At 42.9% G+C, this 16,204-nt stretch overlaps 1 protein-coding gene across 4 annotated transcripts in view; it reads left to right on the top strand.

Moving 5' to 3' along the window:
* The window catches only part of LOC149466119 (membrane-spanning 4-domains subfamily A member 8-like), a 39,291-nt gene extending 25,610 nt beyond the window's left edge, over positions 1-13,681 (top strand). For 3 of the 4 annotated variants that reach the window (XM_089672885.1, XM_089672883.1, XM_089672884.1), the window contains 2 exons: positions 7,953-8,078; positions 12,145-13,681. In XM_089672885.1, coding sequence (XP_089529011.1) covers positions 7,953-8,078; positions 12,145-12,279 — 261 coding nt within the window. In that variant the 3' untranslated portion in view covers positions 12,280-13,681. The remainder of the gene's footprint in view (positions 1-7,952; positions 8,079-12,144) is intronic. The other variant, XM_089672886.1, reaches the window with a different exon arrangement.
* The last annotated feature ends 2,523 nt before the right edge of the window (positions 13,682-16,204 follow it).

Genomic DNA, 16,204 nt, shown 5'->3' with positions numbered 1-16,204 from the left:
TCCTGCCTACCGGGCACTTCCACCCCCTTCCTGCCTACCGGGTACTTCTACCCCCTTCCTACCTACCGGGCACTTCAACCCCCTTCCTGCCTACCGGGCATTTCTACCCCCTTCCTGCCTATCGGGCACTTCTACCCCCTTGCTGCCTACCGGGCACTTCTACCCCCTTCTTGCCTACCGGGCACTTCTACCCTCTTCCTGCCAACCAGGCACTTCTACCCCCTTCCTGCCTACCGGGCACTTAAACCCCCTTCCTGTCTACCGGGCACTTCTACCCCCTTCCTGCCTACCGGGCACTTCTACCCCCTTCCTGCCTATCGGGCACATCTACCCCCTTCCTGCCTACCGGGCACTTCTACCCCCTTCCTACCTAGGGAGCACTTCTACCCCCTTCCTGCCTACCGGGCACTTCTACCCCCTTCCTACCTACTGGGCACTTCAACCCCCTTCCTGCCTACCGGGCACTTCTACCCCCTTCCTGCCTACCAGGCACTTCTACCCGCTTCCTGCCTACCGGGCACTTATACCTCCTTCCTGCCTACCGGGCACTTATACCCCCTTCCTGCCCAGGCCAATTTTCAGCTTTCAGCTCTGTAGCACTTTGAATGACAATTGCGCGGTCATGCAACACTGTACCCATATGAAATTTTTATAATTTTTTTGTGACAGAGCTTTATTTTGCTGGTATTTAATCACCTCTGGGTTTTTTATTTTTTCTTAAACAAACCAAAAACCCCTGAAATTTTTTTTTTTAACCTCCTTGGCGGTATTCCCGAGTGTAGCTCGGGGTAACATTTCAGTACCACAAACGGTAACCCCAAGCTACACTCGGGAATACCATGCGGCACTGCTCCGGCATTTGTTCTTCACTTACCTTACCCTGCGCTCCCACGATGTGTCCCCTGCAGCGTCCCCGGCCATCTCCTCCGGCCGATGCCGGCATCCGGCTTCTGTGTCCTGTCCCTGTGACGTCGGGACGTATGGGCGCCGCTGGCGGCGGGAAATTTAAAAATTTTAAAAAAATGTCTTTTTTTTTTTTACATTTTACATAGTAAAACATTGCTGTCTCAACCAATTTCACATACATTTTGTCCCTAATGCTTTGTCCTGTGCCCTGCCTGCATTTTGTCTGTTCTTTCTGCCTGGAAACTGAGAAATGTCCATGGCATCCAAAAAGTGTCCCTTTAGGTCAAAAGCGGTTTAGATCAGCTAGAGAACAGCGATAGTAAATCAGAACCACTTGCAGAATTGAGTGATAATGATTTGTGGGGAAATTCTCCATCAGACACTGAAAACGATTTTGCGACTTTGCTCAGCAATGTGCTAACTTGGCGCTATATTTCACATTTCAGTGTTTTTGGTTTGATTATATTATTGAATTAAATGTATTATTATTATATTATTATTTTTTATGATTATTAAATTATAATTTATGATTACGTGTTTCAAATTTTATCCTACCCGGGATGTTTACTAGACTCTTGTTCGTACAGATTTCAGTGAGTTATTCCTAAAAATTACAGGCCTACAATAAAAAAACTACATATTTCCATGCAAAAAAATGGTACCGCTTTCAGCACCAAAAACACTGTTCAACAGGTAAAAAGCATAAAATTAGCTAATCTTACATAATTTTGGGGTGCTGAAAACGAAAATGACCCTAAAAAATGTTGATTGGCTCTAGTTTCCATGATATATTCACCCATCTAATGACGTAAGCCATTCAAAATTATGATGCAACTTCAGCTGCATATTGCGCAATTGATACTGGTGACCAATAGAAAATTGCATGTATACTGAGATGATGCAATATTAGCCTTTAATTGCATCACTTCACTGCATAAAAGCTGCAGTATCTGTAGCTGATTGTAGTTTGACAGCGTCTTTACATTTCGTTTTATGCTTATATAGGCTACTCAGTAATGCCTCGAACTTGTGTGAATAAAGCAGATAATTTCTGCTATATCTGCGGTGAAATAACTTTTATCTCACAAAAAAGGAGGATAACAGGAATGATTAAGAAAGCCTACAACTTGTATTTTGGCTGCAAGATAGGAGACCAGGACAAGAGCTGGGCACCACATATATGCTGCAATTCTTGTGGGACGGCACTGGAGCAATGGTTGAATGGAAAAAAGGCATCTATGCCTTTCGCTGTGCCAATGATTTGGAGAGAGCCAACAGATCATGTTAGTAATTGTTACTTTTGTATGGTGCCTCCAATTGTAAAAGGGCTAAATAAGAAGAAAAAGTTATCTGTGCACTATCCAAATATTCCATCGGCAATACGTCCAGTTCCTCATGGAGAGGGGCTACCAATTCCTAAAGCACCAGAATCCTTCGTGGTTGAGTCAAGTGAGGAAGAACCTGAAGCGTGTAGTCACGTGCAGTTGTAAGAGATAGCCCTTTCCTCGAATACAAGAGAAAAGCCAAGAGAAGCAAAACCGACACAAACTGAAGACAAAACTAGTGAGAATCCTAAGTATTAAAATGATTCAACTTAGCTTATGGCTATAATTTTTCTTGGTAATCCTATGCAATATATTATGCCATTTAGGCTTTGTTATGTAGTCAATATCACTTGCTTTATATTTGTGGAAAGACATCTATCTATATAATTATTGTGCATTATGTAGTCATTACGCCTATAGTAGAAAACTTTCCGTTTACAGAAAAACTAGAGCCAATTGACAAATTTCATTGTTATATTTGAACTCAGAATGTGAAATTCATTAAGAAATGGATCCTTTTGTTTCCAAAACTGGCAAAAAATAAAAATTTGTTTAACAGTGAAATTGGAAAGAATCATACTGCCAAGGAGGTTAAAAAAGTTTTTTCTTAATTTTTGTTATAAAATTTTGAAAATAAGTGATTTTTCTCCTTCACTGATGTGCGCTAATGAGGCTGCAGTGATGGGCACTGATAGGCTGCACTGATGGATACTGATAGGTGGCACTGATGGGCACTGATGAGGAGGCACTCGTAGGTGGTACTGATGGGCATTGACAGGCATCACTGATGGGCACTGAAATGCACTGATACATGGCAATGATAAGCAGCACTGATATATGGCACTGACTGGCATTGATAGGCAGCACTGACTGGCACTGTTAGGTGGCACTGACTGGCACTGGTATGTGGCACTGACTGGCACTGATAGGCGGCACTGATAGGCAGCACTGATAGGCGGCACTGACTGGCACTGTTAGGCGGCACTGACGGGCACTGATAGGCGGCACTGATACGCACTGATGAGCGGAACTGACTGGCACTGATAGGCAGCACTGACTGGCACTGATAGGTGGCATTGATTGGCTGCACTGATAGGTGGCACTGATTGGCATTGATAGGTGGCACTGATTGGCACTGGTGAGTGACACTGAAAGGCAGCTCAGATGGGCACTGATATGTGGCATTGATGTGCACTGGTAGGCACTGATATGTGGCATTGATGTGGCAAAGATGGGCACTGGCACAAGGCACTGATGAGCACTGACACAAGGCACTGATGGACACTGACAGGTGGCACTGCTGGGGCTACACTGATCATCAGTGTCCTGATGATCAGTGTAGATGTCCCCTCCGCGGAAAGCCGATTACCGGCTCTCCTCTGTCAGCGTGACAGCTCGAGAGGAGAGGAATGCCGATAACCGGCATTTCCCTGTTTACATGTGATCAGCTGTGATTGGACACAGCTGATCACATGACCGAGCTGACATCTTCGGCTCTTTCCGTGTTTGCTGATCCGCTGTGTCCGAGGGACACAGCGCACCACTGATCGCCGCGCTGCGGCCTCCCGGAGCCGCGCTTGCGCGGTTAGAATGGGAGGATGTAATATGACGACCTCCCAGAATGAGAGAACCACCTTACGTCTGTCATATTACTATATGGCGGGTGGGAGGTGGTTAAACATACTGTATGTATACTGATTCAATTATTATTATTTAAACTAGCAACAGTGTGCCTGTTACGGAATTGGCAAGCTTGGGTATATTACGAAGAATATAAGATCATTGTTTTACCGGCTGTGAGTGGGGTTGTGGTGGATGGGGAGGAAGGCGGTGGGGTGGTTTGTTGAAGAGGGGGACAGAAGAGGCAGTGAGACCAGACTGTGGAGGAAGGAGACAGATTTGGCAGTGACATTGGATTGTGAAAGCAAATATATACACACACATAGTACTGTGCAAAAGTTATAGGCAGGTGTAAAAGAAATGCTGTAAAGTTAGAATGCTTTCAAAACCCTATGTTTTAATTATTTTTATCAATTTACAAATTGCAAAGTGAGTGAACAGAAGAAAAATTCAAATCAAATCAATATTTGGTGTGACCACCCTTTGGCTTCAAACCAGCCTCAATTCTTCTAGGTAGACTTGCACACAGTTTTGTAGGAACTCAGCAGGTAGGTTGTTCCAAACATCTTGGAAAACTAACCAAAGAATTTCTGTGGATACAGACTGCCTCGAATCCTTCTGTTTCTTCACGTAATCCCAGATAGGCTTGATGATGATCAGGACTATGTGGGGGGCAAACCATCACTTCCAGGACTCCTTGTTCTTCTTTATGCTGAAGATAGTTCCTAATTTCTTTGGCTGTATGTTTGGGGTTGTTGTCCTGCTGCAGAATACATTTGGGGCCAATCACATGCCTTTCCTATGGTATGGCATGATGGATAAGTATCTACCTGTATTTATTGAGGACTAATCCTGACCAAATCTCCAACTCCATTTACAAAAGTGCAGCCCAAACTTGCAAGGAACCTCCACCATGCCTGCAGATACTCACTGTTGTACCGCTCTCTACTCCGCCAACAAACTGCCTCCTGTTACAGCCAAATATTTCAAAACAGGGGTGAACTGGCAGCTCATGGGGCCCGCAGGCAATAGGGCATCATGGGGCCCCTGTGTCCTCACCCACACTCAAACTACACCAAAAAAAGCCTATGAAAGGTATCAGGGGCATCCCATGGGGCCCACTACTGACCCCGGGCCCTCGGGCAGTGCCCGAGTGCCAGAATGGTCACTCTGCCCCATTTCAAACTTTGATTCATCAGTCCAGAGCACCTGTTGCTATTTTTCTACACCCCAGTTCCAATATTTTCATGCATAGTTGAGTTAGCTTTGTTTCCACGTCGGAGGTATGGCTTATTAGCAGCAATTCTTTCATGAAGACCCATTCTGGCCAGACTTCTCCAGACAGTAAGAAGGGTGTACCTGGGTCCCACTGGTTTCCAAAAGTTCTGTGCTGATGGCACTTCTGGACATAGGGTTGCTACCTCATCCCTTTAAAACCGAAGACATATTAACTACACAGGTTCTGAAGCTAATTTATTGCAGATAAAGACCTAAGTGTGTTTAATTACCGCCTTAATCAGCCACAGAACCTGTGTAATTAATATGTTTTTGGTTTTAAAGGGATGAGGTGGCAACCCAACTGGAAACCTTGCAGCGTCGAAAGGAAGTAAGCATGATGTGTCTTTCATCTGCTGCATTACGTTTCCTTGGCTGACCACTGCGTCTCCGTTCCTCAACGTTGCCTGTTTCTTTGTGCTTCAAAGAGCTTGAACAGAACATCCAGAAACCCCAGTCTTCTTTGAAATCTGTGCCTGGTAGAGACCTTGCTGGTGCAGTATAACTATTACCTTGTGTCTTGTTGCTGCGCTTAGTCTTCCAATGATGTATGACCTGTGACACAACTTCACCGTAACAGCAGAGTTTGCCTGTTCTTCATCCATCTTTAAGCCTCCTATGTACAGCTGTGTTCAAAATAATAGCAGTCAGACATCACTAACCTGATCAATCACTGTTTTTGGTAGAAATGATATTTCTACATGGCAAATAATATACTAGCAGGTGTAGTAGAGTAATAGAAATCCAACAGACCCAACAGTCATGACATGCATGCTGCTGATTCTGTGTAATTGAATCACTAATTGAAAGGGGCATGTTCAAAATAATAGCAGTGTGGAGTTCTATTAGTGAGGTCATTCATTCTTTTGAAAAACAGGTGGCAATTATTGCCCTTATTTAAGGAAGGAAGGCAGCAAATGTTGTACATGCTGGTTACAGTGCATTTCTCTCTGAAATTCTGAGGAAAATGGGTCGTTCCAGACATTGTTCAGAAGAACAGCGTACCTTGATTAAAAAGTTGATTGGAGAGGGGAAAACATATAAAGAAGTGCAGAAAATGATAGGCTGCTCAGCTAAAATGATCGCAAATGCTTTAAAATGGCAACCAAAACCTGAAAGATGTGGAAGAAAGCGAAAAACTACCATTTGAATGGATAGAAGAATAGCCAAAATGTCAAGGACTCAGCCAACAATCAGCTCCAGGAAGATGAAAGAAGGTCTAAAGTTACCTGTGAGTACTGTTACAATTAGAAGACGCCTATGTGAAGCCAAGCTATCTGCAAGAAGCCCCCGCAATGTCCCACTGTTGAAAAAAAGACGCGCTGAAGAGGTTACAATTTGCCAAAACGCACATTGACTGGCCTAAAGAGAAATGGCGCAACATTTTGTGGACTGATGAAAATAAGATTGTTCATATTGGGTCTAGTGGCCGGAGACAGTTTGTCAGACGACCCCCAAACACTGAATTCAAGCCACAGTACACTGTGAAGACAGTGAAGCATGGTTGCGCAAGCATCATGATATGGGGATGTTTCTCCTACTACGGTGTTGGGCCTATTTATCGCATACCAGGGATCATGGATCAGTTAATCCAATAGAAAACTTGTGGGGTGACATCAAAAATGCAGTTTCTGATGCAAAACCAAGAAATAGAGAAGAACTGTGGAATGTAGTCCAATCATCCTGGGCTGGAATACCTGTTCACGGGTGCCAGAAGTTGGTTGACTCCATGCAACACAGATGTACAGCAGTTCTCAGAAACAGAGCTTATACAACTAAATATTCATTAAGTGATTCAAAGGAAAGCAAAATCTTCAAACATTTTTCAGTTTATATAGTGAATGTTTGAGTTTGTAAAGAAGAATACAAACACTGCTATTTTTTTGAACAGTCTAATATTCACTTTTCTTAAATTTTTTTAGAGGAGCAACACAAATTTGATATATTTTTCTTCATGTTTTGATTTGGAATAGAATGTGTAGTGTTCCCAATGCATTTGTGTGTATGGAAATAAAAGCTATTAGAAGGATTTTGAACTTTATTCACTTTTTTCAACACACTGCTATTATTTTGAACACAACTGTAGCTGTTTCTGTTTCGGGTAATGACTATGTTTCAACCTACATTTGAAATTGATGATCATTGGTGCCTGCTTGGAATAATTGGTTAATCATACACCTGACTCTAATCCTACAAAATCCATGACTTTGTACAAATGTGTCTTTCATCTGCTACATTATGTTTCCTTGGCCGACCACTGTGTTTATGGTCCTCAACTTTGCTTGTTTCTTTGTGCTTCAAAGAGCTTGAACAGAACTTCCACATGTACAAAGTGTGCAAGGGTAAGAATTGATGTCGGATTGAAGCCAAAGGGTAGTCACACCAAATATTGATTGGAAATAGATTTTATCGTCTGTTCAACTCACTTTGCATTTTGTAAATTTTTAAAAGCAATTAAAATATATATTCTCCAAAGCTTGGAAACTCGGGCACTGCCTGAGGGCCCGGGGTCAGTAGGGGGCCCCATGAGATGCCCCTGGTACCTTTTTCATAGGCTTTTTTGAGTTTGGGCAAGGACACAGGGGCCCCATGATCCCCTATTGCCCAGGGGCCCCATGAGTTGTCAGTCCGCCCCTGCTCCAAAGCATTCTTACTTTACAGTATTTCTTGATACCTGCCTAAAACATTTGCACAGTACTGTATATATATTATTTCTTTACAATTATTTAAAGGATACATGATTTATAGATGAGTCCAGAGCTGTCAATGAAAATATTACTCCTAAAAAAACACTGGTTTGCTATCATATTTTTTTTTTTTTGACAGGTTGTTGTTACTGTTATTCTTTGTGTAATGATTGTGATAAACTTTCTGCTCTTCTGTGTCACCATTACCACCTCTGTTTCTGAATGCCGAGCTCTTTCAACAAGACAAGTCCAAAGTGTTGACCAGGTAAGAGATGTATGGGATTACTGTAAAAAAAAGTGTCAAGTCAAGGGTCCAGCAAAATCTACCATGTGCCAGCTTTGGAAACCCCCTTTGCTTTGAGATCCTGGCTCTCCTCTGTGGCCTTAACTAGGACTGTGTTTAGACATCATCCTGCTATAGGTACGTAAGAATGGTAACACCACAGGCTCCACCTCTTTCATCATTTTTTTTTTTTCTAGCAAATGTAGAAATATTCATATTGGAGAGGTTCGGTTGTAAACATAAAGGTGTATGTATTGGAAATCGTCCAATAGGGATACTTGCTACTGTGACTGTAAGGCTTACTTTACACTTGCAGTCGGGTGGTGTTGGCATTACAAATAGGTGGCTGAGTCTTGTTTGTAATGCACCTCAAAAGCTGCCAGACAGGGGTGTCACCTCACAGTGCGGCAAAAAAGTATCCCCCTTTTTGCAGTATTGCTGCCGACTGCGACATGCTCAAGTAAATGGGGCCACACCACAACCAGTTGCCATAGCAGTGCGCTATTCCCATTCAAAAAAGCCATTTAGCTACCAGGGAAAAAATGGCTGTCAGGAGGTGGCAGTATCACCTCCTGCATGCCTGTCAACTGCCCTGCACTGTGCCCTCTTCGAAGGAGTGATTTGTGGTAGATCGCTTTTCAAAAAGCAACGCAGGTGTAAACAAGCCCTAACCTTAGGTTCACACCTAAGCGTTTTCTGCAGCGTTTTGTGTTATGCAGAAACGCAGTACATTACATTTAACATGATTTCCTGTAGGACATGTTCACATCTGTGCATTTTCACCTGGTGCATTTTTTGGAAAGGGTCAGGGGCTTTTTTGAACGCAAAAAGTTGCATTTTTGGTTCCATAGACTTCAATGGAAGCTCTGCACAAAAGCATGTTGCATTATTTCTACGTTTTTGTATGCATTTTTGTTGTGTTTTTGATGTGTTTTGCGGTTTAAATCTGCCTAGCAACAAGAAAAATGAAAAAAAAAAAAGCAAAATGCATTAAAACTGCAGTAAAACGCTTCAAAAATGCAGGTGCAAAACGCAATGCAGAAACGGCTCAAACGAACCTTGCATAGGTATGAACCTAGCCTTATGCAGGCCATAGATGGGTCGAAAATCGGCCGATTTTTCGGCCGAAAATAAAATCGGCCGATTTTCGGATCGTTAGTGGGCTATTTGTTCGGCCGTTTTTCGGTATTTTGGCCGTTTTTTTTTTGGTTAAGTTGGAAAAAAATCGTCCGATTTTGCCGATCGGCCGATTTTCGCGGCAATTAGTGGGCAAATCGGCCGATTTTTTACCGATAATGAGCAGTGACCTGCAAGAGGAAGACAAAAAGAAGAAAAAGAAGGAGAGGAAGAGGATGAAGAAGAGGATGAAGAAGAAGAAGAGGAAGAAGAAGAGGATGAAGAAGAAGAAGAAGAGGATGAGGATGATGAAGAAGATGAGAATGATGATGAAGGAGAAGAAGAAGAAGAGGATGAGGATGAAGAAGAGGATGAGGATGAAGAGGATGAGGATGATGAAGAAGAAGAAGAAGAAGAAGAGGATGAGGATGAAGAAGAAGAAGAAAAGGATGAGGATGAGGATGAAGAAGAAGAAGAAGAAGAGGATGAGGATGAGGAAGAAGAAGATGAGGATGAAGAAGAAGAAGAGGATGAGGAAGAAGAAGAGGATGAGGATGAAGAAGAAGAGGATGAGGATGAAGAAGAAGAAGAAGAGGATGAGGATGAAGAAGAAGAAGATGATGAGGATGATGATGAAGAAGAAGGAGAAGAAGAAGAGGATGAGGATGAAGAAGAGGATGAGGATGAAGAAGAAGAGGATGAGGATGAAGAAGAAGAAGAAGAAGAAGAGGATGAGGATGAAGAAGAAGAAGAGGATGAGGATGATGATGATGAAGAAGAAGAAGAGGATGATGAAGAAGAAGAAGAGGATGAGGAAGAAGAAGAAGAGGATGAGGAAGAAGAAGAAGAGGGTGAGGATGATGAAGAAGAGGGTGAGGATGATGAAGAAGAGGATGAGGATGAAGAAGAAGAGGATGAGGATGAAGAAGAAGAGGATGAGGATGAGGATGAAGAAGAGGATGAGGATGATGAAGAAGAAGAGGATGAGGATGAAGAAGAAGAAGAAGTAGGATGAAAATAAGAGGAATTCCAGTCCAGCAAAAAGTGTCCCTGCAGAGAGCTCCGCTATTTCTTTGACAGTTCTCTGACAGTTCCTTGACATTTACAGCGGTTGCAACATTGTATCTATTTGTTTCCGAATAAAAACATCCTAAATGGAAACAAATAGATACATTGTTGCAACCTCTATAAATGTCAAGGAACTGTCAGAGAACTGTCAAAGAAATAGCGGAGCTCTCTGCAGGGACACTTTTTGCCAGCTGTAGCCGGGATGAAAATTGGCCGATTTTTTTTACCATTGATGGTAACGTCGGCCGCTTGAACGACCGATTTTTCGTTTTTTAAAAGAAAAATCGGCCGTTTTTCTCCCCGTCTATGGCCTGCATTAGAGTGGCTATCTTCTGGCTTTAGAGAGATTTTCTCTTACTTCCTACTGCATCTCTAGGACAGGACGAAGCGAAATCTCCCCAACATGACACAGCCAGCAAAAACGAACCCTGGCAGGGGTTTTAACCCTTTCCTTCTCTATCCAAAACATATACTTTTTGGCGGAGCTATTTTGTTCAAAATATAAATAAAAGGTAAAGCTTTATTTATTTATTTTTTTTTAGATCTGGATGGTGGTGGTGAGGGCTCACATTGGGAAAATATCCTCTCCCTGTTGAGTCTATAGGACAGGAAGTGTAGAGAAATTTCCTGAAACACACGTAGCAAAAAAAAAAAAACTGACAATAGTATTAGCCCTTTCCTTCTCTTTCCAAATTATATTTTGGCTTTAAATGTACTTTAAACATTCACACCACTAAATAAGATAAAGGAGATAGTTTTGTGCTGCTTGACTCTACCTTGTCTCCAGTTTTAAGTTTTTCCAGCCTCAAACTTTCATATCAAGTTTCCGTCAACTAAGCCTAATGCCAGCCAAATGTTTTATTCTGATTTCTATAGAGTGGAGAAAAGATAAAGCCTTTGTCAGGTTTTTTTTTAGTCACTTGTGTCCCTAGGATGATGGGAAATTTCCCCAATGGGAACACAAATAAAGATGTATTTTTAGCAGATTGAGGTTCCTGTTGGAAATATGATTGCAGTTGCCTAATTTTTGTACGAGTATTACAGGTACAAGAAATGAGGGAAAATCTCCCCAATGGGGTCACAGACAGAAATGAGATCCTGACGGAACCTACCCCGGCCCTACTCCAAAGTAAATGTTATGAGTTAGGATTTAAGTCTTAAAAGTGGGTCTTCAGCCATAAAGTGAAAGTTCCTCTTGCCCATCCCTCCTCTGTTCCGTTACATGTATAGTGGCCTTTTCGTTTATTTGTATGAAAAAGGTTTTAGACCCGCCCTGATACAGATTATTCGCCTAGGCAAGTGCAGGAACTTAACCACAACCCCCCAACGCCCCTCCCCAACACACATTTCCAAACAGCATCAAATAGTGGGAGTGGTGAAATTTAACTAACAGCGGGAGGGTCTTAATGGGGCATTAAATACCAGGAGTGCATTATGTACCGAGTTCAGAGTTTGGGGGGGGGTTAAACACAGAGTTCAGAGTTCACAGGCGTGCTCTGCATACAGAGTTCAGAGTTCACAGGCGTGCTACATACAGAGTGCAGAGTTCAAGGGTGCGCTACATACAGAGTGCAGAGTTCAAGGGTGCGCTACATACAGAGTGCAGAGTTCAAGGGTGCGCTACATACAGAGTGCAGAGTTCAAGGGTGCGCTACACACAGAGTGCAGAGTTCAAGGGTGCGCTACACACAGAGTGCAGAGTTCAAGGGTGCGCTACACACAGAGTGCAGAGTTCAGGGGTGCTCTACACACTGAGTGCAGAGTTCAGGGGTGCGCTACATACAGAGTATGGCCTTGGCCATAATATTTTGGCTTCCTCCTAAAAATATCTTTTTTTTTTTAATTGTTCTTTTCTCTTCTGAAGGTGTTGGTGTTTCAGAATGATGTTGCCCTTGCCATGAATCCTGGTGCCGTTGCCGTTCCTGTAACTAACATTAATGCTCAACCACCACCACCGCCACCGGCATATCCAGTTAAAGGTTTACCAATTCATGAATAAAGAGCACCTGTCACCTTTATATTTTATGGGATGGATCAGCTTTCTGTTGGACTGCTTCCAAATTATTACAAATCAGTATCTTAGCAAAATTAGTATATTCTTACATTGTTTTTCTAAGCAATTACTTTTGTCAAAAAAGGTTTATTAATGTGTTGGACTGATCAGAAGGTGGGACTTGTCCTGAGAAAGAGGATTGTCTGTTTATATCTACCAAAACCATTTGTCTGCTCTCTGTCTATGGTTAGTCCTTCATTCAATGGTTTTGTCTTTTTATGTATTGAATGTTTCCCCATTACTTTATATATGACTATTGTTTGCTTATAGCTATAGGTAGCACATTTGTATTGCATAGCTAGGCTAATTTGAGGCCCATTCCTAAAATATACAGTATATATTTGTATGCACCACATTGATGCTATTTGTATACTACAATATAATCATCTAACATTAATTTTAGTGTGCTGACTTATTTATGGTTTTATTGATAGTTCTATGACACCTTTTTTTCTTGGGAAGTCCCAAGTTACACACCCAGCCTATACTTGTTGCTCTATTTGTTATAGATGCTTTAAGAGCAGGTTGTTAGGGCCTCACCAACAGCATGGGAGAACCAGCATGCTACGGCCCTTTTTTGTAGATGTAACATCCTCCAGTTAGCTCAGGACAGGCTGGGTGGCTCTACAGGTCAGCGCTTCTGGAGCCCTCCCATCCTTCCAGAAACTTTGAGAACTTTATGGAAGAGAGGCAGAAGAGGGGAGGAGGCCCAGATCTGCATGTTTGAGGGACTTTGACCAATCTCCTGGCAGGAGGCTTGGCATGGTGACCAAGGACAACCCTCAAATATCACAGAGCCAGGGGGGTAGAATGCAGTTTTGGGTGGAAGATGAACTGAGAGGAAGGCTGGACTAGGGAGCCTGGGAGGGGGCCCCAGGGAGCGGAAAATAACTACAGGCAGAATGCAGGACAGGAGGATCATACTGCCTCAACGTCTCCTAGGAAGGACAATCTGTTAGCTGGGAGGGAGCTAGTCCACCGTAAGGCCTGAAAGCAGCCTCCAACCCACCACGCTAGGAAGGGATAGTGTGAGTACTCCTACACCCCCTGAGCCAGATAAGGGGGGAGGGTGGTCAGGTGTAATGCTCAACTAGTTCTCATCCGGGCCCCCCTTGCCCAGGGATACCCTCAGTGCATCTGGGTGAATAGGAGAATTCATCCAGGGTCTGAGGAGGTACACCAAAGGGGCTTTAGTGCTCCTCAATTGAGACTGATGCTATTTTCTTTGGTCCACATTTTTGTACATAGTTGTAAAGGAGTTGTCCTCAAGTTCTAACGTTCCTTGGGAATCCCATATACCCCCATCTCCATCCAAGTTCTTAAACCCTAATAAAAACAACAAAATCAAGCTCAAGGACTGTTTACTGACTCCAAGTGTGCAAAGTGTGGAAAATGCGTGTTGCTTGGCTGTGTAGCGATTAGGGGACCCAAAACTCAGGGTTATTATGTAGCACTACCCTTAGGGGGGTAGTGCTACATAATAATTCTTAGTGTTTGCATGATGATACCATTTAATGTGTGAGTTGAGGCCAACCTGTTACACTTGAAGGATAATGTCCTTTTTCCTGCCAGTGACACCTGGCCGTACACTGACTAAAAAGCTTTTTTGAGGGAGATAGTATAAAACACTGATCTTCTTGCACCACTTATTTAATGCACGATACACTCCACACTTTACTCTTCAACCCAAATACATGGAGGGAAACTATTGCAAGGCCTTGCATTCTCATGGTTCAAGTCCAGTCCATAGTAGATTTCTTCTGTGCAGCAAGCCCTGACTATGGGTCCCTGCCGCTTGAAGGGTAGACCATACATCCACCAATCCACCTGTCCTCTCCTGAATTGGCTACTTCTTCTTTTACTGTTCTCTCTCTTTATACTTAGAAAGTTGACACATAGGCATACACTTTGTTCCCCGTTCCCATACAATGTAGGATTTCTCTCAAAATTTCAGTAAATCAGACCAGACCACCCACATAACCAACAACTCTGTTTACTGAATGAAGTAGGCAAGCATAGAAAGCTTCTCCAGACAATTTAGTTTCAGCATTCACAGGGCAACTCAACAGTTTATCACATGGTTAGCGTTCCTGTCACGAATCCACCCCACACACCCACAGCGACTAGCTAACCGAGGTGCGCACATGCGGCCGTGACTTGGGGTAAGATCGGATAAGGGTGACTTAATCTGAATATATATAAAACCAGCCGGTTTATACTTTCACAGCCCGCACTACCTCTGGTCACCACTAGAAGGAGACTCCAATCCAGCTGGCCAACCACACACAGGCAGATATGAATCTTATATACAATCTGGTGCATGTTAAGGGTTGGGGAGCAGCCTAGCGAGTGGCACACCCTTCTAGGATTCCTCCAGCTATCCTACAAGCTAGAACCCCAGGTGTTAATCACTCTTCCACTGTCCTCACACCAGACACACCACAAATGGTAGCTTGCCACCACCCAACAGTTTTATCCGCAGACTGGCCTGCTGGGCCACCACACACACACACACAGATCTTCGTCTGGCAGACCTGTTACCTTTACAATCTGCATGCGATATGCCAACATGCAGTGCAATTGCATACAGATTGGCAATTAACTTGACCGAGCATATAAAGACACAGCAATACAATACAATTTAATCTCTCTGGAGATAAGACACACAATTGGCTATTGACTATAAAATAAAAGGGAATAAAAAACAGAAATAAAACTTTTACCAAGAGTTATCCTGCGACTGGAGCAAGTCAGAGAAAGTCCATGATCCGCCAGTCGATAGAACTGGCTCCGTACAAATCACACCGTCCATATCCCAGGTCCTCAATTTATGGGAATATGGACATTGGCTGGACATTAGCCTTTGGCCAATCGACTCTGGGGGGTGTTCCTGTACCAGCGCACAGGACGTTCTGGGTACTGAAATGCCCAAAGTCGATTGGACCAGGAACGGTTTGAATCACCAAGTCAGGGACTGAATTTCCAACACCAGCACATCAGTCCGATTGCGACAGTACCAATCACTATTCAGCTGTAGCAATCAGGCGCAATATAACCGTTTTCTGCATTTCTCTGGGATTCTACATAGGCTACAAATACAGTTTTACATGCAGATGTAGCCTACAGTGTGTCCATTCAGAAGGGAGTATTTTCATCTCTCTGCAACTAATATTTTAACTTTTATGAGAGATGAAATATATTCCTTTGATCTGTGTATATAAGTCAAAGATCCCCAGACACATCGGAACCACCTCCAGTCTCCTGCTGTGTCATGAAGCCGAACTGTCTAGAGCCTTTTCCTTCCAGATTCCCAGAAGGTGACAAATCTTATTGGCATCCAGGTGTCCCCTCCAGTCCAGAGGACGCTCTGTCCCTTCAGATGCTAATTGGTGACCATATGTCTCTGACTTAATTCTAAACACATCTTATATTAACATGGAATGAGCTAAATCTACAATGTCATAATTCTACAGATCACATCTCAGCTACTCAAATCTTACATGTACGTTACATGTTTAAATAAAGAAAATCATCTGAGCAACTAGAACAAGTGTAAGCTCTTGTAGATTCCCCTTTTATTCCTGGTGACGAATATAATTTTTGGATTTTCCCCAACTTTAAGTCCCCATAACAACAGTCATGGACAAAGTGAGAAGGTAAATTTTATTCTTTTAGGTGTGATTGTATAAAAATGTATAAAAGAGATCAACTTAACATAAAAACTATTAACTATGTGCTTAGAAATTTTTGTTTCTTTGTATAGTTTGTAATTTTATATGTACCTAAAGACAGCAGATCTGCTAATTTACATATGCAGCATGCAGTGCTAATAACCATTTGCCGCCCGCCCTATGGCCAAATGGCGGCCGGC

The sequence above is a fragment of the Staurois parvus genome, unplaced genomic scaffold (assembly GCF_062004578.1).
Source record: "Staurois parvus isolate SC_StPar_1 unplaced genomic scaffold, SC_StPar_1.0 ptg000132l, whole genome shotgun sequence".
NCBI classification, from domain to species: domain Eukaryota; kingdom Metazoa; phylum Chordata; class Amphibia; order Anura; family Ranidae; genus Staurois; species Staurois parvus.
This window is presented reverse-complemented; position numbering and strand designations above follow the sequence as displayed.